The sequence below is a fragment of the Bos grunniens genome, chromosome 3 (genome assembly GCF_055505025.1).
Source record: "Bos grunniens cultivar Pamir isolate PY7600 chromosome 3, Bosgru_T2T1.0, whole genome shotgun sequence".
NCBI lineage: Eukaryota > Metazoa > Chordata > Mammalia > Artiodactyla > Bovidae > Bos > Bos grunniens.
The window spans coordinates 85,810,790-85,838,213 of NC_141167.1; the positions used below are offsets into that span (position 1 = coordinate 85,810,790).

Below are 27,424 nucleotides of genomic sequence, written 5' to 3' on the forward strand. Positions count from 1 at the left end.
TCTCTATGACTACTATGTAGAGAATTCCTTGCAGTGCAGCAAAGGTGGACAGAGCAAGCCCAAGTACGGGGTTGCGCTGACTGCAGATGAGAACTGGACTTGTAATAGGTCAGCTCACTTGCCTGGTCATACAGCTAGAGAAAAAGGATTCCATTTAAGTAACTTGCTTTGATATACTACAGTTTACTTACGAGAACTTGGGTGGAATCTCATAGATTCCATTTCTTTTGCTTCATTTCAGTTCAGTTCAGTTCAGTTGCTCAGTCGTGTCTGACTCTTTGCGATCCCATGAATCACAGCACGCCAGGCCTCCCTGTCCATCACCAACTCCTGGAGTTCACTCAAACTCATGTCCATCGAATCGGTGATGCCATCTAGCCATCTCATCCTCTGTCGTCCCCTTCTCCTCCTGCCCCCAATCCCTCCCAGCATCAGAGTCTTTTCCAATGAGTCAATTCTTTACATGAGGTGGCCAAAGTATTGGAGTTTCAGCTTTAGCATCAGTCCTTCCAATGAACACCCAGGACTGATCTCCTTTAGGATGGACTGGTTGGATCTCCTTGCTGTCCAAAGGACTCTCAAGAGTCTTCTCCAACACCACAGGTCAAAAACATCACTTCTTCGGCACTCATCTTTCTTTAGGGCCTACTATTAATACAAGTAGGCTTCCCTTGTTTAATCAGTTAATCAAATATTTATAGAGAAAGGCATACTGATGCTCTTGTGGCTCCTATAACCTTTCGTGATCTTCTCTGACTGTCATCTTGTCCTCTGGCTCCATGTGGTAGCCAAGTTGAGGACCATACACCTCGCCTAGCCTGGGCAATCCTCTCCATCCTGCAGATCTGCATTTCAACCTCAGGCATCTCAAATGCAGCACACACAAAACTCAACCCCACACCTTTCCTAACATACCTGACTCTTTAAAAAAAAAAAAATACAAAGCCTTGTTTGGAGGGCTGATCTTTAATAGATAACAGCAATGGAGCTGCTAAGTATGAAATCCTGATATAACACATCTGATTCCAATCAAATTCTGATTTCAGTCTATTACCATTCACTCCTTTCAGGAGAGAAACTCAAAGAGGCATAATGAATTTTTCCCTTTCCCTGACATTCTCTACATTTTCATTTTCTCTTAACCTCTCCTCTGCTCCAATTCCCTCTTCCCTGACACCCTGACCAATTTCTACTGATTCAACTTTAAAAATACTTCCTCTAAAATGCAGGTTCCATTCTCTCTTCTCACTTCCTAATTCAAATCCTCAGTATCTCCCAACTAAATTGTGACAATGACCTTCTTAATTATTCCATCTCCTACTTTCTCTATTTAAGGCCATCTTTCCTACTATTTCCAGAATCACTTTTAAGAATGAAAATATGATATGTCACTCCCTCCTTTGAATACATCTGCTGATTCCTAATGCCGATGGGGATAAAGATAAATCTTCTAACAATGGCATGAAGAGTTTTTAAGCTCTAGCGTTAGCTACCACTCACCTGCCCCTTCTTTCCCAAACACTCACAGTTCAGTTCAGTTCAGTCACTCAGTCATGTCCAACTCTCTGCAACCCCATGAATCGCAGCACGCCAGGCCTCCCTGTCCATCACCAACTCCCAGAGTTCACTCAAACTCATGTCCATCGAGTTGGTGATGCCATCCAGCCATCTCATCCTCTGTCATCCCCTTTTCCTCCTGCCCCCAATCCCTTCCAGCATCAGAGTCTTTTCCAATGAGTCAACTCTTCACATGAGGTGGCCAAAGTACTGGAGTTTCAGCTTTAGCATCATTCCTTCCAAAGAACACCCAGGGCTGATCTCCTTGCAGTCCAAGGGACTCTCAAGAGTCTTCTCCAACACCACAGTTCTAAAGCATTAATTCTTCGGTGCTCAGCTTTCTTCACAGTCCAACTCTTGCATCCATACATGACCACTGGAAAAACCATAGCCTTGACTAGACGGACCTTTGTTGGCAAAGTAATGTCTCTGCTTTTCGATATGCTATCTAGGCTGGTCATAACTTTCCTTCCAAGGAGTAAGTGTCTTTTAATTTCATGGCTGCAATCACCATCTGCAGTGATTTTGGAGCCCAAAAAAATAAAGTCTGACACTGCTTCCACTGTTTCCCCATCTATTTCCCATGAAGTGATGGGAGCAGATGCCATGATCTTCGTTTTCTGAATGTTAAGCTTTAAACCAACTTTTTCACTCTCGTCTTTCACTTTCATCAAGAGGCTTTTTAGTTCCTCTTCACTTTCTGCCATAAGGGTGGTGTCATCTGCATACCTGAGGTGATTGATATTTCTCCCGGCAATCTTGATTCCACCTTGTGCTTCTTCCAGCCCAGCATTTCTCATGATGTACTCTGCATAGAAGTTAAATAAGCAGGGTGACAATATACAGCCTGTATATTCTCCTAATATGTCCAAATATTTCCTATTTGGAACCAGTCTGTTGTGCCATGTCCAGTTCTAACTGTTGCTTCCTGACCTGCATACAGGTTTCTCAAGAGGCAGGTCAGGTGGTCTGGTATTCCAATCTCTTGAAGAATTTTCCACAGTTTATTGTGATCCACACAGTCAAAGGCTTTGTCATAGTCAATAAACAGAAATAGATGTTTTTCTGGAACTCTCTTGCTTTTTTGATGATCCAGCAGATGTTGGCAATTTGATTTCTGGTTCCTCTGCCTTTTCTAAAACCAGCTTGAACATCTGGAACAAGCCATACACTATAAACATGCAGATCTTATCCAATTTCTCAGTCATATTCTTGTCTATAATCCTGGATTTTATAATCCATTCACTCTAAATGTTTCCCCTAACTTATAACTGCTAATTTACCTGGTTACTAACTTAGGACCCGATTTTAAAAAACAAGACTCCTTTGAATATTTTCTTTGGGTCCACATGATTAAGATAGTGATTATCAGTATCATCTGGATTCTCAAAGTACTTTTTTGGTTTTCTAGTACAATATTACCTTGTATTCGAACCGCTAATTATCTGCTTCCAACAACCAGAAACCTGTTCAATGCTATTTATGTCTATATTACCAAGACTTAGCTCAATGTTTCCTATCTATATGTATTAAGCTTACAGCATTGAATAAATTAACAAATATTCCTATCTATATATTAAGTATTCTGCTACTTAAAGGGAAGAACTAAAAAAAGTAAAAGTATAGTTGTCATACCCTCAGAAAGATATCCACTGAGTTAAAGAAGCAAAAACTCATATCCATGAAATAACAAAACTTATAATTAAGGATCAAAAAAATAAAAAGCGGAAATCAATTAGTGGCTAAACAATAAGAGAAAATCAATAGTGTTTCATGGATAAAGGAAAGGGAGAAAATGGCATAATTTTGGGGAGAAAACAAGGTTGAAAGCTCAACAATGAATATCAAGTGTTCATAGAACAACGGCAGATACACCATCTGTGACATTGTAATAGTTAATATTATGTCTCAAGCTGACTGGTCCATGGTTGCCCAAATTTTGGTCAAACATCATCCTGGGTGAAGATATTTTTGGACAAAATTAACACTTAAGTCTGAGACTGAGTAAAGCAATTGCCCTCCCTAGTGAAAGTGGGCCTCATCCAATCAGTTACAGGCCCAAATAAAATAGAAAGGCTGGCCCTCCCGCAAGTGACAATTATTTCTGCCTGACTACCTTTGAACTGGGACACAGACACTTTTGCCTTCAGACTCAAGCTTAAACAATGGCTTTGTCTGGGTCTCAAGTCTTCAGGTCATAGGAAAGACCCATGCCATCAGCTCTGCTGGTGGCTTTTGAAGTCATACTGGACAATACATCTTTGGCTCTCCTGAGTCTCCAGCTTGCTGACTTACCCTAGAAATCTTGGGGCTTGCCAACCTCCCTACATGCATAAGCGAATTCCTTATGACATATAATACACACACACACACACACACATACATACATACATACATACACACACACACACCCCCCATTTGTTTTGTTTCTATGAAGAAATCTAATACAGAGACACTAGAAAGTAACATTAGATAGGACTGCTGTTCTTGTTCAGTTGCTAAATTGTGTCCAGCTCTGTGTGCCTCCACGGATTGCAGCATATCAGGCTCCTCTGTCCTCACTATCTCCCAGAGTTTGCTCAAATTTATGTCCATTGAGTCAGTGATGCTATCCAAGCATCTCATCCTCTGCCACCCCCTTCTCCTTTTGCCTTCAATCTTTCCAAGCATCAGAGTCTTTGCCAATGATTTGGCTCTTTGCATTAGGTGGCCAAAGTATTGCAACTTCAGCTTCAGCATCGGTCCTTCCAGTGAATATTCAGGGTTAATTTCCTCTAGAATTGACGGGTTTCTAGGTCCAAGAGACACGGACTTGCAGTCCAGGAGATTCTCAAGAGCCTTCTCCAGCACCAGAATTCAGAAGCATCAATTCTTCAGTGCTCAGGCTTTTTTAGGTCCAACTCTCACATCTGTATGTGACTACGGAAAAAACCATAGCTTTCTCACAAACTGATGTCTCTGCTTTTTAATACGTTATCTAGGATTGTCATGGTTTCCCTTCCAAGGAACAAGTGTCTTTTAATTTCATGGCTGAAGTCACCATCTGCAGTGATTTTGGAGCCCAAGAAAATAAAGTCTGTCACTGTTTCCACTGTCTCCCCATCTATTTCCCATGAAGTGATGGGAATGGATGTCATGGCTTTAGTTTTTTAAATGGTGAGTTTCAAACCAGCTTTTTCACTCTCTCCTTTCACCCTCCTCAGGAGGCTCTTTAGTTCCGCTTCATCTTCTGACATTAATGTGGTATCATCTGCATATCTGAGGTGGTAGATAGGATTACTGGGCCCAATTATCAAAGGAGGGGATAGAAACAATACTAAAGTTCAAATTTGTCAGCCTCCATAATATTTTCCTTGACACCCATAAGCCGACTTAATATGAACCACCGAGGCTTTTCACTAATTTTGTGCAACCCCTAAAAGAAATCATCACTTAGCATAAAAATTGCTTGTCTGCAGGTCCATCTTCCTGCTGGCCTATGTGGTGCTTGAAAGCAGGGGAATTGACTTCTCCTTTTTAACTCGTCTCACCTTTACAGTTACCAAACATTCGACTAGGAAAATGAACTGCCAGGCATTTATGGTTGAAGGAAATCAGAAAAATATGCTTTTCCTATAGCATTTAATTTACTTTTCAGAAGGCTGCCTTTGCCGCATTGTCAGATGGAAATTTGGACAGAGTACAGTAGATATAAAGACATTTTTACTATGCCAAAAAATTTTATCTCCCATATAAAATAAAGCTGAAGAAAAACATAATGCTTAACCGAATTTCACTTAAATGCTATAATTTATGTTTATTCACCTACAACCTCTCCTTTGTGAGAAAACATTTAATCTTTTTATAACAACTACAATTCAGTTCATAGATACAAATATATTTCAGTAGAAAAGTATGACAGTGGAATTAGTAATATCAGTTCGGTTCAGTCACTCAGTCATGTCCAATACTTCGTGACCTCATGGACTACATCATGCCAGGCTTCCTGTCCATCACCAACTCCCAGAGCTTGCTCAAACTCATGTCCATTGAGTCGGTGATGCCATCCATCTCATCCTCTGTCGTCCCCTTCTCCTCCTGCCTTCAATCTTTCCCAGTATCGGGGTCTTTTCCAATAAGTCAGTTCTTCCCATCAGGGGCCAAAGTACTAGGCTTCAACTTCAGCATCAGTACTTCCAAAGAATATTCAGGACTGATTTCCTTTAGGATGGACTGGTTGGATCTCCTTGCAGTCCAAGGGACTCTCAAGAGTCTTCTCCAACAACACAGTTCAAAAGCATCAATTTTTCAGCACTCAGCTTTCTTTATGGTCCAACTTCCACTTCCATACATAACTACTGGAAAAACCACATCTTTGACTAGACAGACCTTTGTTGGCAAAGGAATGTCTCTGCTTTTTGATAGGCTGTCTACGTTGGTCATAACTTTCCTTCCAAGGAGGAAGCGTCTTTTAATTTCATGGCTGCAGTCACCATCTGCAATGATTTTGGAGCCCCAAAAAATAAAGTCTGTCACTGTTTCCATTGTTTCCCCACCTATTTGCCATGAAGTGATGGGACCAGATGCCATGATCTTAATTTTTTGAATGGTGAGTTTTAAGCAGCTTTTTCACTCTCCTTTTTCACTTTCATCAAGAGGCTCTTTAGTTCCTCTTCACCTTCTGCCATTAGGGTGGTGTCATCTGCATATCTGAGGTTATTGATATTTCTCCCAGCAATCTTGATTCCAGCTTGTGCTTCAACCAGCCAGGCATTTCGTATGACATACTCTGCATAGACGTTAAATAAGCAGGGTGACAATATACAGCCTTGACGTACTCCTTTCCCAATTAGAAACCAGTCTGTTGTTCCATGTCCAGTTCCAACAGTTGCTTCTTGACCTGCATACAGATTTCTCAGGAGGCAAGTAGGGTGGTCTGGTATTCCCATCTCTTGAAGAATTTTCCACAGTTTGTTGTGATCCACACAGCCAAAGGCTTTGGTGTAGTCAATGAAGCAGAAGTAGTAATATATTAGTAATATAGCCAGCTATTACTAATAGAATTAGTAATACAGCCAGCTATTACTTTAAAATTTTATATATTTAAACTTAATATTTTCCTCAATTTTAACTATAAACTATTACCTTTTAGTAATCTAGTTTTAGAACATAGGAAGTAAATATTGGCAAATTAAATAATCTACAATGATCCTGAGTTATTAGAGAGGAAGATGAGAATCATCTTATGACATCATTCTCTCTCATGCCTTGTCAGTATTTCCAAATCAAGTATTCAGTTAGCATCTGGGTACCCTCTCCAAATGAAAAAAAAAAAAAAAATCACCAGTATAGGCACTGTGACAGTTATGTAAAACACAAAATAGATTATTTTATCATACTGTATTAAAAGTTGAGCAAGAGAGCTGGAAGTATAAGTTAATACTTTGAAAAATACTTGTCTGAATGTAGCAGGCATTTCTGTGTACCAAAAATACATGGAAAAGTAAAAATATATACAAACTGAGCTACATGTGGCAATATTACTGAAATTCAGAGAATATACATTTTGATAAACAAATGCCAGGCATAAATTATACTGTAAATGTCCTATAAGAAAATGCTGAACAATCTTACTTATTCTATGTATTATTCTACCAAATTATTTTATTTTCTGACATCACAAGATGACATATTGCATCATGCATCGTTCTATTAACCTCTATTACTTTAATTAATAAATTAAGAATTTATTTATAATTTAATACATTTAAGTAAATCAATTTACTTAATAATTTATGCAATTAAATTATCAAAGGCAATAAATTTCTATGTTCTCTAAATTTTTAAAATATATATATATAACATATATGTATAAAACAATTTCTCTGATTAATAAAGACCTGAAAAGGCAATGGACCATCTCAATGGATGTCCAAAAAAGGCTTTAATAAAATGTATCATGAGCTTCTTAAGAAACTCTATGTGAACCAGATGCTAAACTAGATGTTAAGGGATGCATTCATAACACAATAAAGAATATTACACTAGGAGAATTGAAAACATATGCAAAATGCTGTCTCAATCACTAAAGGTTCCTGAAGTCAACTGTACTACTCAACACTTGTCTAGATCTGATCAATATGACAAAAATAATAAACATGAAAGATAAATATTATTAAAAAAATACACAGAATTATCATTTGGAAGCGATACTATTCAGACTACTAGGAAAAGCCAAGAGAATAAACTCAAAACTAATGAAACTAATCAGAGAAAAAGACATACCAGATGGTATCTGAAGAAATTCACCTGTAAGATTCCAGTCTTGTCCACCAGTAAAATGCAGTAATGTGTGTAGTGTTTTTACCTGGCAAAATTCCTCAAGTCTCATAGTTCAAGGATTTGGGGGGGTTGGTCCCACAGGAACTGAATGCCAGCAAAGTCAACCACAATCACTAAAAATTCCCTGAAGGAAAGCAGGTGCTCATCATGAACCACATGGATTGTTTCTTTAAAAGAAGTTTAGGCAGCCTAGCACAATGAAATTCAGTACCTCTGACAAACCAAATAACCTTACCACTTAGCACCGCAGGGACACGGAACATTTCAAAACCCAAAAATGTTTCAGAACTTTCCAGATGCCAGTCAAGGTCTAAGCCTGAAACAAACCCTTTAAAAGATATCAAACTCAAGCCTGCCATGTTAAATCTTTCCTGAACAAAAATGTCTAAGAAAAATCATAGCATAAAATGTTCAGGTTCTGGATGAATACAATTTAAAAATTAACTGAGGGAAATAAAAAAAAATTCAAGTTAATAAAAGCTACATACCAATTTCCTGAATAAGAATCTTGCATATTTTATTATAAATACACTTTCCTCAAGTTAATTTATAAATTTAAAACAATTCCTTTCTTTCAAAATATAAACACAAACACAAATATACAATGAGAATTTTCTGAACCTGACAAATGATTATAAAATTCAACTGGAAGAATAAATGTGTGAGACTAGTTGGGAAAGTTTTAAAACTAAAATGAATTATTTTAGAGGCTATGTGGAAAGCCATCATCCCCTAAGAGATATTAACATTTTTTAAAGCTGTTATTAAATCTGTATGGGACTGATAACGGAACAGAAAGATCAATAATAAAGTCTTCAAGGCGATCATGCACGTGCAAAAACTCAGTATGCGATTTTTGTAGCAGGCTGTTCATTTATTTGTCTATTCAAAACAAATAAATAAATAAAACTTAGAATCTGATACCAGGTGGTGGGACACAATGGTGAGTAAAAAAGAGTAAAGTCTCTGCCTGTTTGGGGAAAAGAAATAACTAAATAACTCTACAAACAATTGTGAAATGGCAGGAATAACAAGTGCCACAGAGAAAAACCATGTTAGGAAGACTTACAACTTGGAATGTGACCTTGTCAAAAGATTATCACAAAGGGCTTTCCTACAGAAACAATGCTTGAGCTGACATCTAAAGGTGATAGAGAGTTCAGATGATGAAAAGGAAAAAGAGGAACGTTCCAGACAGAGAAAAACTAACATTATAAATATGTTTCAGAAAATATATTTACAGCTTTTTAAAAATGTTAAGGAAAGACATTTCTATCACCCATTTTATAATGAAATAAAGTTTAGGCAATTCAAGAGTTATAGTATTTATTTGATAAACGTGTATTATATGCCTGTGATGGGCCGTGAATACAGTCAGTAATAAGAAATAGTAACATAGACAGTGAGCTGCCCTCGTGGAGCTTATTAAGTGCCAAGTATATCTATAAGTCTATATTTCAATGTAAAATTTAGAGAGAAACCTGAAATTTATTCTAAGCAAAAAAAAAAAAAAAAACAAGTACTTGAAGAAAATATTGATGACTACTTACAGAGTCTTTAAAGGTAGAAAATAAAGATGGCTGGATTTATTTATTTGTAAAACTCAAAACTTTTCCTTGAATAAACAATAATAAAAATTAAAAGAAAAAGCAAGTAAATAGCTGTAATTTGCATGATAAAAGATTAACATCCTTGCGATATGTAAGAGCCCTTGAAACCTATAAGAAAAAAAAAATGAACATTCCAATTGAAAAATTAGCAAAGAGATTAACAGGAAGATTTATTTTAAAAGAAATTAAAAGACAGCCTTCAGAATGGGAGAAAATAATAGCAAATGAAGCAACCGACAAACAACTAATCTCAAAAATATACAAGCAACTCCTACAGCTCAACTCTAGAAAAATAAATGACCCAATCAAAAAATGGGCCAAAGATCTAAATAGACATTTCTCCAAAGAAGACATACAGATGGCTAACAAACACATGAAAAGATGCTCAACATCACTCATTATCAGAGAAATGCAAATCAAAGCCACTATGAGGTACCATTTCACACCAGTCAGAATGGCTGCGATCCAAAAGTCTACAAATAATAAATGCTGGAGAGGGTGTGGAGAAAAGGGAACCCTCTTACACTGTTGGTGGGAATGCAAACTAGTACAGCCACTATGGAGAACAGTGTGGAGATTCCTTAAAAAACTGGAAATAGAACTGCCTTATGATCCAGCAATCCCACTGCTGGGCATACACACTGAGGAAACCAGAAGGGAAAGAGACACGTGTACCCCAATGTTCATCGCAGCACTGTTTATAATAGCCAGGACATGGAAGCAACCTAGATGTCCATCAGCAGATGAATGGATAAGAAAGCTGTGGTACATATACACAATGGAGTATTACTCAGCCATTAAAAAGAATACATTTGAATCAGTTCTAATGAGGTGGATGAAACTGGAGCCTATTATACAGAGTGAAGTAAGCCAGAAGGAAAAACACCAATACAGTATACTAACGCATATATATGGAATTTAGAAAGATGGTAACGATAACCCTGTATACGAGACAGCAAAAGAGACACTGATGTATAGAACAGCCTTATGGACTCTGTGGGAGAGGGAGAGGGTGGGAAGATTTGGGAGAATGGCATTGAAACATGTGAAACGTCATGTATGAAACGAGATGCCAGTCCAGGTTCAATGCACAATGCTGGATGCTTGGGGCTGGTGCACTGGGACAACCCAGAGGGATGGTGTGGAGAGGGAGGAGGGAGGAGGGTTCAGGATGGGGAACACATGTATACTAATTAAATAATTTTCTATTAAAGAAAAAAAAAAAATGGGCCAAAGAACTAAATAGACATTTCTCCAAAGAAGACATACAGATGGCTAACAAACACATGAAAAGATGCTCAACATCAAAAAAAAAAAAAAGAAATTAAAACAATCAAATATGTGAAACAGGTTTAAGCTGCTAGTGACCAAAAGAAATGCAAATTTAGGTAAGATATCATTTCACATATCAAACTGGCAAAAGAGAATAAAGGAAAAGAAAAAAGATAACACCTATCATGCATGAAGCTACAGAAATATCTGAAAACTTACAGATGTATTAATCTTCTGACATAAAATTCTGCTTATTAGAAATAACCATGAAGGGCTCCCTAGAACATATTTAATAATTAAAATTGGCACTGATTTAATTAAAAATAATGAAATAGGTAAATTATAGCATATCTATAGTTGGAATATTAGAAATGATAAAGTGGACATAAATATTAACCAAGAAAGATATCTGCAATATATTAAAGGAGAACAACTTGATACCAGATACATCCAGAATCATGATTAAGACATAACTGCTCATTAACATACATATGTGAAAATATAAACAAAGAGAGGCATTCGGAATTATAAATGATTTTTTAAATTTTAGAATATCTGTGTTATCTAAATACTTTACAATGAACATACATTATCCAATTTATTCCATCTACTCTTTCCAGAGACAAAAAGAATCAAATACAACCACAACAATCCATACAAGCTTTAAAACAAGTTAAGCAACTTGACTCAAATACACAGGTAATAAGTCAGTGAACAGAATCTGATTCTAAGATTTGTCTCAAAGCCTGTGTGTTTAATCACTATGCTAAAAATATCACAAGGCAATTAAAAAGTAAAGACAAACTGAATTAAATGTTTTCAGCATATATGAAAATATTTTTGATACAAGAGAAACCATTACAAATCAGTGATAATACAATGATAAACTGATCCATAGAAAACTTGACAAAGGATATGAACAAGGAATTCATAAAGAAAAACAATTCGTTGACAAGCCTATTCAGCCTCAATAGTAACTCTAGAGTGGTAGATGTTCTAGAACATGGGAAGGCTACAGCAGACACACTGTTCGGAAACCATCATTCCTGGACCCTGATTGCCTTGTTCTCCCCTACTCACCCCTCTTAGGGATGTGATCTTTGTGATGCTGCATTTACTCTAAGAACCAACAGAACTCATCATTTTTAAACACTCCCATGAATGGGAGCACACAGACTATTAGTGTTCAATATGGAAGGCAGCCCCAAGTACAGAAGGCTAGTACTGCTGCATGACTTGAAGGTCCCGGAACAGGCAAAATGCTGCCCCACACAGGTGAAGAGAGTGACAGCTGTGGGCACAGGAAAAGCTAGCTGAACTATGGTACACTTCCTCCTGCTCTAACCTCTGTCAGATCTTCTATCTTTGATTAATTACAAAGGATTCTTTTTTTTTTTTTTTTTTGGCTAAAATAGAGCCCATGTGAAAAGTTTGGTTTAAAAAAAAAAGAAAATTAAAATAATATTATTTTTTACAATAGTGAATAACTGTTAACAAGCAGTGCCCAATGATAAGGTACTAGGTAAATATATTGTGATACTTTCAAATAATGGAAAAATAGCCATTTAATCATTTTGGAGAAGCATTTTCACAAAAAAACATAAGCACAGATGTATTCTTGAAACAGTATACATGTACATATGTGTGTGTATCTGTATGTATGGATCTGTTACCATAAAAAATGATATAACACATACAGGAAAAGAAGAATTAGAACCAAAATAGAGTCTCATAGCCTCATGTAATGTTCCTTCATTGTACTTGTAACAATTTCCTTTTTTACATTTCTTCCTATGATTATTTGATTAATGCTTATCTCTGCCCCGCTCCCCCCCCAAAGACTTTTAAGCTCTGTGGGGCTGGGGTTATGTCAGATTTTGCTTATCATTGTATCTCAGGCATTATATGCAGTGCCTAACATAAACAGACATTCAACAAATGTGTCGGTGTTTAGTGGAGTATCTAAAGGAGATTAAATATGTTAAAAGTAAAATAAAGTTAGTATACACATGTATCCCAAAATATAATTAATTGTTAAACACGTTACAAGTGTAGTTCTATCCTTCCTAGCAGCCAAAGAAAAGAGGAAAACAGAATCTCTTGAAATATAATTGTATAAATTTTCCTGGCACCAAAGTGTAAGAAAAATTTCTCTGATATGTTTTTATAAAAGGGACTCTGTGTGAGATACATAGACAATGTCTTCAATAACACCATTATAAATACAGTTGTATACCTGCTCCTTTTAGCCCTCCCTGATATGAGTCATGGAGAAGGCAATGGCACCCCACTCCAGTACTCTTGCCTGGAAAATCCCATGGATGGAGGAGTCTGGTAGGCTGCAGTCCATTGGGTCGCTAAGAGTCAGACACAACTGAGCGACTTCACTTTCAGTTTTCACTTTTATGCACTGGAGAAGGAAATGGCAACCCACTCCAGTGTTCTTGCCTGGAGAATCCCAGGGACGGGGGAGTCTGGTGGGCTGCCGTCTATGGGGTCGCACAGAGTCGGACACAACTGAAGCGACTTAGCAGCAGCAGCAGCAGATATGAGTCAAGGGCATAATGCAGAAGAACTGCTCCTATTCTATCTATGTATCATCACTTAACAGCCATCATCTCCCCTAAAGTCAGATACCAACTTTGGCTAACCAAATATCTTTCAAATTTGAGTTAGTAACTCCAAACATAAAAATTATCTGTAAATAAACATTTATGCCAAATATTCAAATACTAGACCTGGAGGGGTAACAGTCCTCATCATTTGGAAGAAATGTCTAAAATAGATGAAAGGCTGTTATCTTAATTGATACTCGTTTACATAAATCAATTCTCCATGAGGGATAAAGACAGATTGGATATAAAATACACAAATCCCAGAGTTCAAAAAAGACTAGAGTTGTGTGAAATAGAAACACCATCCCCCACAAGCAGGGAAGATCTCTCTTCTCCCTGGACATAGCATCTCATGTGATGAAGTGTCTCGTATACCCTTAGAATCACCCATTAAACACTCCAGGATGTTCCAATAGAGCATCCAGGTTGTGTGTGTGTGTGTGTGTGTTTGATCAAGTTTCAAGCACTTTCTGAGGTCTCCAGTTTTGCATAAGCATACTTCAACCAAGTAAAGTCTTAGACAAAAATCAAAATAAGGTCAATCCTTTTTTACCTCAAATTTAGGCTTTCCTGTAAGATATAACTTTAAAAATCTCATTAGACAGTATTTTTTCCCTTTGTTAATAAGAAAAAAATTCAGAATGAAGTCCAAATTTTATTTTTAAAATAGTCTACAATGTGAAATTAAGGCCACAAAATAGGTAATGGATAAGTACAAAAGATGTTATTCATACAATCTTTTAGTAACTATTATAAATCTTTATCTGTTTTTTAACAATTTTTCCTCACAACATGGTACCATACTAATAACACTTCTGGCTATTTGAAAAGGGCGAAAAAAAAAAAAAAGAAAGAAAGAAAGAAAGAAAGAAAAACAGATCCTTCAAAAACCAATGTAAAAAAAAAGCAGAGTCCAGAAGGAACATCTTCACCTACTCCTAAGGATTCAAAAAAGTAACAAAAACAAAAAAAGAGATTTATAAATCATTTGCAAATCTTATTCTTTGTATTCCAAATCACATACAGTCTTTTATCTAGGGAAATGAATAAATACTTTCAAAATCCCAATAAAAATAAGATAATGCTTGGCTCTGAAAAATAGTATTTTCTTACCTATTATAAATACCACTTCCTTATTTCATTCAATGTTGATTTTATAATAATTTTAAATATGCATCCATCACAGAATTTCTGTGACATCTCAAAGAAACTATTGAATGAAATATAAAGTCAGTTAAATCCATAATAAATTTAAAGTGGAAAAATTGTCAGACTACATATAATTTTGTCTTTGTTATAAACTTGATGTGTGGCTTATGGCACATCTTTCTATTTTTGGTCTCCTCACCAATCAAGAACTCTGTCTGTCATCCCTGCTTATGGAAGGAAGGCCGTGGTGCAGGAGTGGGGGAGGAAGAGGGTCAACCATTTGTTGGACCTTGTTTCATCGATCACTCAATGTTGTTCTCAAAATAAAGTGAAAGCGCATATACGTACATCTTACTAAATTTTACTTATTAAATAGTGAAATGCATTATGTAAATGCTGGAGGCTACGTCTACCACTAGTGTTAGTATTGTCATAAGTAACAAAGATACAGCAGAAAACCCTGAGGTCTCATAAAGATAGAACAAAAAAATGGTGACCCTACCCATCACCATCTCCTGAATCAAGGGGAATAAAACTCTTCTTGTTATAGACAGTTAATAAGCATATTAAACCTTATTTGTTCACATATTCAGCAGATTAACTGACTACCTATGACATGCCAGGCACTTAACACTGGGCACACAACGCTAAATTTATCTGACCCCTACAATCATGGAAATGGCAACCCACTCCAATATTCTTGCCTGGAAAATCCCATGGGTGGAGGAGCCTAGTAGGCCACAGTCTGTGGGGTCACAAAGAGTCGGACACGACTGAGTGACTTCACTTCACTTGCAATCATGGACCTGAAGTTAATTTGGATTGCCTTGCCTTACTTCAATTTTTCCATAAAAATAGATTGTTTATACTCTTGGGGGAGGGGGACAAGGAGAGAGAAAGGAGAACAGCCAAAACATCTCCCACTGTTAGCTATTCCATGCAAGGGATAGGCCCTAGAGAATTGGGCTTTTCTCATTCTCTGGTCCCGTAGGTCTATAACATAATAAAAAGATTCAAGATAACATCTATTAGGAATGCTGAGTGGGCACGGTAAATTTAAGTTCTTGTAGTACATTTTATATTAAGTCTGATAATACAAGTCTGTTGCTGAACTAACATGTTTTAGAAGCATATGGTGATAGAGATGATACTGCTATGAAGTAGTATCAGAAACAATAGAAGGAAATTGAAAAGGTATCACAAGAACTTGCCCTACAAATTCTATGATGATTGTATATTAAAAAAAATTTTTAATCAACACTACATCCTATGCATACAAAGTTTCTGTTTTACAATAAACTCCATGTGTGGAAGTTCAGCATAAATTGATCAGGATTTCAGTATAAATTTTGCATCAATTGAGGCTACTAACTTTATCAAAACCAAAATCATTATTCAACAAAAGGACTCTAAAATGTTAAATACACCTATTAAAGAAAAAGATTATTAACATTACTGTGACATAACAGACAACTAAAAGAGATTTTTTTTAAAGTGGCTGGTAATATTCTAGGCCTGTGGGACACACAGGTTATGAAGATACACATCCTCGCCAAACTCGCCATAAGATTGTAGAGAAAGACACACACGCTGACTTGTGAAGCAGGTAAGAACTTGATGAAGGGGTTTCCCTGGGGGCGCAGTGGTAAAGAATCTGCCTGTTAGTGCAGGAGACATGAGTTTGATACTTGATCTGGGAAGATCCCACATTCCACGAAGCAGCTAAGCTGCTACACCACGAATATTGAGGCTGTGCTCTAGAACCCAGGAGCCACAACCACTGAGCCCTCATGCAGCAACTACTGAAGTCTGAGCCTGACATCAGACTTCGTAAATAAAGCAGGAACCTCAAGCTAATTCTCAGCTTCCCCCAGCCACAGAGACGCTGAGAGCTACTGCTTATGCAACCTGTTTTGTCTCTAAGTAGTTTGGTGGTGTGTATACGTGTGCACACGTGTGCCAAGTCACTTCAATCGCGTCTGACTCTTTGCAATCCCATAAATCAAAGCGCACCAGGCTCCTCTGTCTATGGGATTCTCCAGGCGAGAATACTGGAGGGGTTTGCCATGATGTCCTCCAGGGGATCTTCCCGACCTAGGGAGCGAACCTGCATTTCTTGTGTCTCCTGCACTGGCAGGTGGCTTCTTTATCACTAGGCACCACCTGGGAAATCCCAGTTTGGTGGTGGTGTTTCCCAAATGTTTCTGAAAAAAACAAATCCTATCCTGAGATTACTATCTGGGTGTCTAAAAGAAATGACAGTGAAAGAGGGTTTTGAGATAGCCTGTTGCTGTTTTCAGGTGTGCTTAGAATATGCAATGAAGTCTGAACCCAGCCTCATTCTCTCCACTGGGAAGTATTAGATTAATCCTCTATTCCTGACTTTCTGTTGAATGTTTTTTTTTTTTTTCCTTCAAAACTAATTACATTAGAGAAACTAGAGTAAAATATTCTGCAAAGCACACCTTTCTGACTATCCTTGTCAATGAACTTCAAATTGTCCTGTGATTTGGGATTCTCAGTCCTACAGTCCCTATCCATTCTAAAATAATTTAAACTCCCAAATGAGGCCCAAAGCACACAGAATAGTAAAACTCAAGTGGCTACTTCCCAAACAAAAATTGGAACAGTCTCACTGGCTGGAAATTAATGAATGTGCCAGTCTAGCTCAAAAAAAAGAAAGACATAACCACTCTCCAAAAAATATTAAGACACTCTAGCAAATGGATTCAATGTCAAAAAAACAAACAAAAATCATTTGGGGGCTACTATGCTCTGGCCAATGTGTAATAAAAATACAGTTAAACCCTTGAACTTAGGGTTGCTTTGAGGATAAAAGAGGACCCGCCTGAGCCAACAGAGCCCTCTAAGCCCCAACACTGGGTGAAGATCCAAGGTTCACAGAAGCATCAGCACAAATTTCTTCCTGTAAGGATTCCCCCAGTGGGCCTTGCCTCGGCTCCCAGCCACAAGCATCATGAGCCCAAATTACTGCCATCCTCTCCAACTCAGCCCCAGACTTGTGTCTATGCCCTTCAGGGTTGCTTCCCATACAGACTGGCAGAGGTGAGCACCCTATAAAAATGCTGCAGCCTTCAGCTCAGCCTTTAAGTCAGTTCTCCGCCGTGTGCCACCTCCTCCATTTGGAGCCCTCCTGCTTGCGCTGGTTTACACCTAGATTCTCCCTTTGGGCCCGATCCCTCCACAGACTGCCAGCTCAGTGAGAGAGTTAACTTGGTTTTGGTTTCTTTATACTCCCAGAGATTGCCTTTTAGCCTCATGCATGCAAGCCTGTGGGAAACAACCATTCAGGTTCTCAGCCACTGTATGCCACCCTGAGCCAGAACCCTGGCCTGCGTTCATCTGGGAGGAAAAATCAAAACTATCAGCATCAGCAGCCTCTTAGGATCTGGAGCATCATGATAGCTGCTTTCAATATATTTTCTCATTTAAAGTCACAACAACTCTGAAATAAGCACTATTAACTCCATTTGTAGATTATGAAACAGGTTCAGAGAGCTTAAGTAACTTTTTGAGGGTCACCTAACTAGAAAAGTGTCATGATTTAAATGTTGTCCAGTGATTCCAAAATTAACGCTTCCAACTCTATTTTGTATGACTTTCAGTTCAACATAAGAGAGAAATTTCAGGAGTCTTGGTCTCTGGGGAACTTGCATGTGGCCCATCCTTGGGATCACAGTCAGAAAGGAAGCACCAGTCTATTAGGTGTTTTTAGCAGGACACAGCCCTCAGCTTAGGCTTGTAGTCACACCAAATCCCCTAAGCTCAGAGCTCCAACCATGCAATGTCTGCATTTTTACCACCTCACCCCATATGCCATGCCAGTTCCCAGGAGGCATTCAGTATTACAGGTGGTTTCAGAGTAATGTGTCCAGTTTGTAAGCCAAAGCTTTGTTAGACCACATAGGGCACCAAGCAGCTTGGCAGGCCAGCCTACAAGCTAGTGGACCTAACTCCCCCTTGAACCTGAGGGTACACTGGCACAATTAAACACCATTGTCAGTCACACTATACAGTGAAGTTGCTCAGTCGTATCTGACTCTTTGCAACCCATGGACTGCAGCGCACCAGGCTCCTCTGTCCATGGGATTTTCCAGTCAAGGATATTGGAGTGCTTTGCCATTTCCTTCTCCAGGGGATCTTTCCAACCCAGGGATCAAACCCTGGTCTCCTGTACTGCAGGCTGACTCTTTACAGAGAGGGGCTTATTCCTTTCCCATCCCCAAAAGAATCTGGGATCATGTGTCCCATTTTTCCATCTTTCTGTGTGTGGCATCATGTTTATGGATAAACCATAGTGGAGAGGAATCTATTAAAAAAGAAGATAAATATATGTATATATATATATCTTTAGTTTGTAACATTACACACACACATATATATAACTGAATCACTTTGCTATACAACAGAAAGTAACACAATATTGTAAACCAACTATACTCCCAACACTGTGAAATGTTTATTGTAACAGATAAATAAAATAACAGCATTTACCATTTTATGATTTCCTAGTTGAGACTCAGAAAAGTTAAAGAACTTGGTCAAGCTCATGAAGCTACTAATGGGCTGAGTTCTGATTTGACTTATAAAAACTACCCAACACTCAGATCAGATCAGATCAGTCACTCAGTCATGTCCAACTCTTTGCGACCCCATGAATCGCAGCACGCCACACCTCCCTGTTCATCACCAACTCCCGGAGTTCACTCAGACTCACGTCCATCGAGTCAGTGATGCCATCCAGCCATCTCATCCTCTCTCATCCCCTTCTCCTCCTGCCCCCAATCCCTCCCAGCATCAGAGTCTTTTCCAATGAGTCAACTCTTCGCATGAGGTGGCCAAAGTATTGGAGTTTCAGCTTTAGCATCATTCCTTCCAAAGAAATCCCAGGGCTGATCTCCTTCAGAATGGACTGGTTGGATCTCCTTGCAGTCCAAGGGACTCTCAAGAGTCTTCTCCAACACCACATTTCAAAAGCATCAATTCTTTGGCACTCAGCCTTCTTCACAGTTCAACTCTCACATCCATACACGACCACAGGAAAAACCATAGCCTTGACTAGACGGACCTTTGTTGGCAAAGTAATGTCTCTGCTTTTGAATATGCTATCTAGGTTAGTCATAACTTTTCTTCCAAGGAGGAAGTGTCTTTTAGTTTCATGGCTGCAGTCACCATCTGCAGTGATTTTGGAGCCCAGAAAAATAAAGTCTGACACTGTTTCCACTGTTTCCCCATCTATTTTGCACGAAGTGGTGGGACCGGATGCCATGATCTTCATTTTCTGAATGTTGAGCTTTAAGCCAACTTTTTCACTCTCCACTAAAGGATTTAAAAACTACTACATAGGCCAACTGAAGTATCTTAAATCAGAAAATAACATCTCCAGAAGTACTGTCCCATCATAAGCTCAAAGGAAGCTATCTCACATCAGTCTCAGCTCTAAACCATCCTTCCTGGTCGTGAATATCCTTGTTTCTTCCCTCCACTCCAATACTGTCTACCGCTGTAACTTGGTCCTCACCTTTTAAGACCTTCCCAGATCACAGAAGCCTTACATGATCTGTCCATTATCTAAAATCATGTGGAACTTACTCTTTTATTTTTACTCTGATGATCCAGTCATTCTTTTATTCAACAACTATTTATTAAATGCCTAATGTATTCAAAGAACTATATAAGGTTAAAAAAAAAAAAAAAAAAGGTACATAGCCCCTGGTCTAAAGGTCCTTTCAAACTAGGATGAAGATAAAGGCATTAAAAGAAGCAGATCTAATAAAGCATTCCCCAAAGGTGCAAGATATGGTGGAGAATAAAGAAAAGATTAGTTAATTCTAGTACAGGTTGGGATGAGAGAGGGCATGAGGGCATGAAAAGAGAGCAACTGCCTTAGATCTGAGTCTTGAAAGATGAAAAGGGGTTCCCTGGCAGAGCTCAGGAGGAAATAGGTCCCAGGCCAGTAAAGAACACTGTGATCAAAGGCCCAGAGGAACAAAGGAGCCAAGCATGTTCTGGCAGCTCCCAGGAACTCAGCCTGGTTGCAGCACTGGATATGGTCAAAAATGAGGCTGAACCTGGGCATGAGCCAGACTGCAGATCCCATCTGTGCCTTCTCTAGGAATCTGATCTTATTCTGTGGACACTGAGAGACCACTAAAGGACTGTACATAGACAACCTGATTGCGTTATCTGCACATTAGAAAGAAAACCAGCATCCAAGCGGTGGAGAGGGTGAGACCAGAGGCAGAGAGACACCTTCGGTAGAAAAATCTGAAGACCTAAGCTAAGACAATGATATTAGAGTGAAAACAGGAATCAAATGAAAGATAATTCCAACAGTAGAGAAGCATGCTACATTGGAAATGGGCAAGTTAGAAAGGTTACCCTTGCAAAGCCCACTGGGCACTTTAGAGGCTGTGCTAGAAACTGGGAGACCAGATAAGAGGCTAACGGTAGTTTAAAAGACGTGATCAAGACTTTGCCATATTTTCTCTCCTCTTGCTTCCACATTACTGGTGTCATCACTGGGCAGGGTCTTAAACTCACAACTGGTTTTCTCAGTCAAAGATTGCGGATACCTAAACTGAGCTTTTCTTAAGCTCAGCTGGTGAAAAGTAAACTAAGTAAATGACATAAAGTGAAGAAAAGCAAGGGAGGAAGACTGGAAGAGGTTGACAAGGTCCTCAGGGTTGACTGACCAGACCAAACTTTAAGAACGCTGGTCATACTGGGCAGATTTCAACAGCCCCTCAGAGCCTGCTTCAACTATCTGGTTATCATACAGGAATGTATTCAGTCAATGACAGTTTTTATTGACACACAATTCCTTTTCCTTATATCAAGCAACAAGATAACTATGTTATCCTGGGAAGTATAGCAACTCTGATAGATGAAGGCAAACCCAAAACTCCTTTGAATTTAGGTTACTGCTGGACAAAACAAAAAAAAAATTCTCAAATGAAAGATTTTAATATTATGCTATCAATATCCCTCTCTCAGAAATAAATGATGATGTGTGACAGACTACCTTCAGGGCGGTTGAAAAAAAAAATCAATGATCTTTTAAAAATCTGAGCTCTGATATTTGCAAAGTGCTTTTGGTTCAGATGAGAAAAAGCAGTAGAGGAATACACCAACACATAAATAAATCAATCTATTTTAAAAAAAGAATAAATTGCTCACAGAAGATAAACAAATCACTCCAAAGCAGAATTTTATTAAACTCTACTCAGATCCGATTCTTACACGAGCCACAATTCTCCCAGAAAGTCTCTCTGAGGTCTGATTGTAAAGATGCACACACATCCTTCCCACGGAGCAGTGCTGACCACTAACGGCCAGTTGGCTCACTTCAGTTTCACCAGTCAATCTCAGAACTGCCTTTGAAGAAGTCATCGATTAAAGTAATCAATCAATTCTCTACGTAATAATGCTCTGGCTTCTTGTGATTTTAATATCAAAAAGCCTTCCTCACTAAAAATGAAGAGTAATCAAGATTCCTGATCACACACGATCTGTGCTTTTTGATCAAGTTAATTTCTTTGACTTTGCAAGATGATATTTTCTTCTGAATCAGCACAGACTATCAACTTCATTTCTTTATTGAGATTTTGAATGTAAGCAATGCCTTCACTTATAATTAAACTAATTACACTACTTTTGAGTATTCTTGATCATCATTATAGTTCCATAGATGGAATAAAGCCCACTTAGCAAATTTTCCTGATGGTTCACATGATAAGCACATGGAATTTAAAGCATATCATCACCATCAGGGCATGAAAGCACCAATCTTCCCAGAGCGACCACATTATCATTGTCCAGTATGTACCTCCACACACGTTCTTGTAAATACCCAGGCACTCACAGAGTAGTAACTGTCTGATGCAGTTTGGAGAAGCAAAAGAGAACAAGCACAATAGAAAAATGTCATAATTATTGTGCAGTTGTGTGGAAATAAAAGAATATGAGATTCCACTATTATTTCTGTATCACAATTAGCCTTCACACTTCCTACCTTCTTTTGCCCTTCACAAGCCTTCAACATATTCAACAAAGAAGCTGCAGAGAGTCATACATAGAGGAATTTTCTGATAATGCAGGAAAATAATAGGTCACAAATGTCCCCTTTAACTAGTGAATGAATTACGTCCCACAAAAGGAAAGAGTCCTGCCTGGGTTCCCCTGGTAAAGTCAGTGGTAGGACTCGGGCCCCACCTTATCTATCTCCTCTTTGTCCAGCACTCTGAATTCCACGTAAATGTCTTCTCCATTTGGTTTCCTATTCTGTTTCTAGGATGATTAATATGGTCTCCAACTTAATTCTCAGAATCTTTAAGCCTTCTTTACTATTCATCATCAACATTTTCCTCAGATGCCTTACCTTTCCTCCAAATTATTAACAAATATTACCAAAGCATAAATTAAGCATTTGGCACTTAACCTCTAAACACCTTTATGAAATCTGGTTTATTGGCAATTTTTTTTACATAAATGTGAATTCTCACTTTCCAAATGAATTTTAAAACCAATGGCAAACAGTCTACTAACAAACAATTAAAATTAATATTTGACTATTTCCCCAATGAGTCAGATATTCAGATTGTCAACCTATCTAGCATATTCAAAATGGCCAGCTAGCCATATTTTAAATTAAACATAAGCCCACAGGATGTAGCCTTTGTGGGCTTTGCACGTTTAGATTTATCAATATCAAGAGTCAATACAAACCTAATACTAACACACTCAATCTCTTATGTTGAAATTTTATAAAACCAAAGATTCTCTTAAAGCAGCAATACCCTTTTAGAATCATTTTTTAAACCCCAAATAAACTTAATCTAAGGGGAGTTTCACTATAATTGAATAAGGACTTGCAAGTTGGACTGTGCAACACATTAAACAATTAAACAAGCAAGAAGTTTAATTAAATTTCTAATTCACTTTGGGTTTTGCTCTATCCTGCAATTACAAGGTTGATTCATACTGGTATCAAGTGTTCAGGAGTCAGGAGCCCTGCTCAAAGTAAATCTGCAGTGTCAGTGGTGAGCAGTGCATTAATGCCAGACAGTATGATAGTGGGTCCCTGTGCTGATACCCCTGGATGCTGGCTGAGTTTTCTCCTCTACCCTAGGCCTACAGGTCCCTACACAGGGGACAGGCAGCTTTTCATGACACAGATATTGGAGAAAGAGGTAGACTCACCCTATTTATGAAAAAGGAACATACAGATGAAAGGCTTACCTTGGAAGAAAAGTCACCAGGAATTAAAGGACCTGGGGGCTAGTCTAATTCCTCTATTTGCTATTCCTGTGGTTTGAGGCAAGTTCCTCTACAGGCAAAGTTACTCCGGGTCCAAATGGATTTAGACTTTGTAGTCTAAAGCCACCCAGTACACAGATACTAAGGGGGAAAAAATCTGCTAACTGCTCTCTGTAAAACTGCTGAGGTTAGAGGGGAATGGGTATTGTTCCTGACCTTGTGCCTCCAAATATAGGGCTCTTTATTACACTGACCTAAAGAAAAACCTTTGCAAGGAGAGTCTCATATATGTGTGGTACATGTTGTACATGAATTTGTATATGGAGAAATGTGCATAGGAGAAAAGCACAGAACGTCCCCAAATCAGCTGCACTGAAGGAACGGCTTAGCACAGAACTACTTATCAATTTGTACAAGTCTAATGCCACAAGCAAAAGGAAGGCTTAGCTATATAACCAGATTAAAAAGTGTCTGAAAAACAAGATACACCAACGCAAGACTAGGGTTCAACATACAGAATCATCATTGTCACCAGGCATCATTTTAATCTTGATATTTCCTATCTTGAAGGGGCTAGAGTAGTTTCTAATTCATCATTTCTGGTTTCCATGGTAAGTGGAAAATCTATTAGGTTGCTCTACAATGTTTCTTCTAATAAATCTAAGCCCTGCAAAACAGTGACGTTTTTTCCTCAATCTGAAAGATGTTTAGGTCATGATAATTGGAAAATGCAATTCAAATCCCTATCACAATTAAATCGGCCAGGAATAGTTTTGCCTTAGTAAACTACATATGACCTCAGTTCTGCTTTGTTATGTATGAAACAGTATTTTCAAGCTATCTAGTTTTTAAAATGCACTGACAGCAACAGCTTTAATTTAAAATGCCAGTGTTCAATATGTCAAAACTCAAATATTCTCTGAGAAGTAGCTTTAATGCACATATATTATTAATGCACTATCAGAGAACAGATCCCTGAGTTGATTCTGACCAATGAGTCATTAGTCAAAGACTACATAAAGCAAATTTGGTGTATGATAGTAGATGAGAGAATTTTATTTCTTGTTGCCTTTACTATCCAAGGAGAAAAGAAACAAGGAAAGATATAGGAATTCTGCAATTGAAGGTTGGGAGATAGAAAAACTGGGTTTAATAAAACATCAGGTTTATTCTGAACTAGCCACTGGGTGAGAAACTCTTTGGAGGAAAGAATGGGGGAAAGCAGGTCATTGGACATGGACCTGGTGGGCTCAAAGGAGTATGACTGGATCTTGGCCTCAATCACAAGCTGTGTGGCTCAGGCAGGTTACTCTTTAGTTTCCTTACTTATACAGAGATAACTGCTCCCCTCATGAGTTTTAGGAAGATTTATGAGGCAAATACCAAAACCATAGCATTGTGCTTGGAATAGAATGTTTATGTCAGCAAATGTTAATTCTCTTCTGGAATTGACACAAAGAAAGGCTGAAAGAATAATAAAAAATACAGAACTTTTTTGTTTGTTTACTATAACAAAACTTTATTAAATAATACAGTATTACTTCTATGAATTTTAAAATTTATAAGGCTCATTAGAGCATTGGTGACTTTTGAAATCATTTTCCTTTTCTCAAAGGGCTACATGCTCTGTACAGATAGTGATGTTGCAAATATAAAAACGCAAATAGGATTAAACAATTAAACTAAACCCATTGACCACTAGAATAATCACTTCTGAGGCAAATAATCTGAGCTCCCAAATTTCAGTGTTTTCTTGGAGAAAGATGTTTAGAAGAAAGCCCACTATTCTAATAAGCAGTAGACAGGTCAAACACAGGATTCAGATAACTTCAAATCTGGCTCTCCCCAGGAAGAAGAAGCTATTCAATGTTAGTCCAAAGTTTATCCTGAAGGAGAAAAATGACAGTGTTTTCACACTGCGTTCATACCTCCAGTGACTTATGTAATTCATAGCCAGTGTTAACCTAAGTACCAGACAAACACACACACACACATTGATTTAGAACTCAATCCACCCTGATAACTGGCCAGAATTTAGGCTCAGACTATGAGCCTTCTCCTTCCCAATTCCTTTACCTCTAAAAAGGGGATTTAAACTTTGAAACTACAATCACATTATTTACATTATTTTTAAACACCATCAAATAGAATAAAGACTCTGTCTAAATTTACTAGGCTCAATCCTATAATACGGTGACCAAAAATCTTGCTATTAATTAACCTGCAAATCAAAACAATTTATTATATTCTAAGGAAATTCTTTGAAGCCCAAATCATCCTTACTAACTGCTAATAATATTCAATGTTGTTTTTTATTTGATTCTGCCAATTCTTATCTAATGGCATCAGTAGAAAGTACAAAGTAACTGAGTTCTAAATCATATTTTTCATCGAGTGCATGAATATACTACACAAGGATACCTCTTGCCTATAAAACAAACTGATGAAAACTTTTATCTTTGGAGAATACCAGTAGGTATTCTTCGGAGAAGGCAATGGCACCCCACTCCAGTACTCTCGCCTGGAAAATCCCATGGACGGAGGAGCCTGGTAGGCTGCAGTCCATGGGGTCGCTAGGAGTCGGACACGACTGAGCAACTTCACTTTCACTTTTCACTTTCATGCATTGGAGAAGGAAATGGCAACCCACTCCAGTGTTCTTGCCTAGAGAATCCCCGGGGCGGGGGAGCCTGGTGGGCTGACGTCTATGGGGTCACACAGAGTCGGACACGACTGAAGCAACTTAGCAGCAGCAGCAGTAGGTATTCTTGCTATCAAAGAGACAGCATGGTGCAGGGGGAAAGCTCTGGACTGAGATTCAAGACCAGTCTCTGCCAATTACTAACTGAAAAAACACACACAAAATACTTAATCTCTTCTCTATTTTCTGTCTCTATTTTAAAGATAATACCTTCCTGGCTGTCTTACAAAACTCTTTAAGGATCAAATGAGGTATTATCCAAAACACTTTGGGAACTATAGAGCACCATATAAGAGTAAAGAATTATCCCTCTGTGCTACCAGACTCTAAATGGCCTAACATGAAGGTATTAAAACCTGAAATCTTCCTTATAATACTCAGAGTAAAAAAAAAAAAAATTGCCAAGCATAATTCAATCAGAAGTCCCCAAATTGATTTCTAAACACCTTGAAAATTAAAACTGTCTCATTTACCTTTTTGTGGGCATATTAGCAGCTAATGTCATATCTTTCTCATAATATTAGATTGAAATTAAACATTAGATTCAGGGTATCCCAGGGAGTGCTAGTGGTAAAAAACCCACCTGCCAATGCAGGAGACATAAGAGACGTGGGTTTGATCCCTGAGTCGGGAAGATCCCCTGGAAGAGGGCATGGCAACCTGCTCCAGTTTTCTTCCTTGGAGAATCCTATGGACACAGGAGCCTGGTGGGCTCCAGCCCATAGGGTCACAAACGGCCGGACATGACTGAAGTGACTTAGCATGCACACAAACATTCAACTTACCCACACCTTTACCTGACCAGATTAGCATTCTACTAACCAGTGAAATAACTTCCCCAAATTAAGTTTCTTTTCATTTATTCAAAGGGAAAGTATATTTAAAACATGGACTTGGTGAATAGACATATTTCAATTTGT

General features: G+C 38.2%; 1 protein-coding gene across 4 annotated transcripts in view; it reads right to left on the bottom strand.

Annotated features, from left to right (window-relative positions):
* Window positions 1–27,424, bottom strand: part of VAV3 (vav guanine nucleotide exchange factor 3) — a 435,514-nt gene that overhangs the window by 164,406 nt on the left and 243,684 nt on the right. The window contains exon 16 of one of the 4 annotated variants that reach the window (XM_086391512.1): window positions 1,098–25,689. The exons of the other annotated variants lie outside the window; for them this stretch is intronic. Within the exon in view, the coding sequence (XP_086247638.1) occupies window positions 25,623–25,689 (67 nt within the window). The 3' untranslated portion in view covers window positions 1,098–25,622. Of the gene's footprint in view, window positions 1–1,097; window positions 25,690–27,424 lie in introns of those variants that run through there. 4 annotated transcript variants of the gene reach the window in all.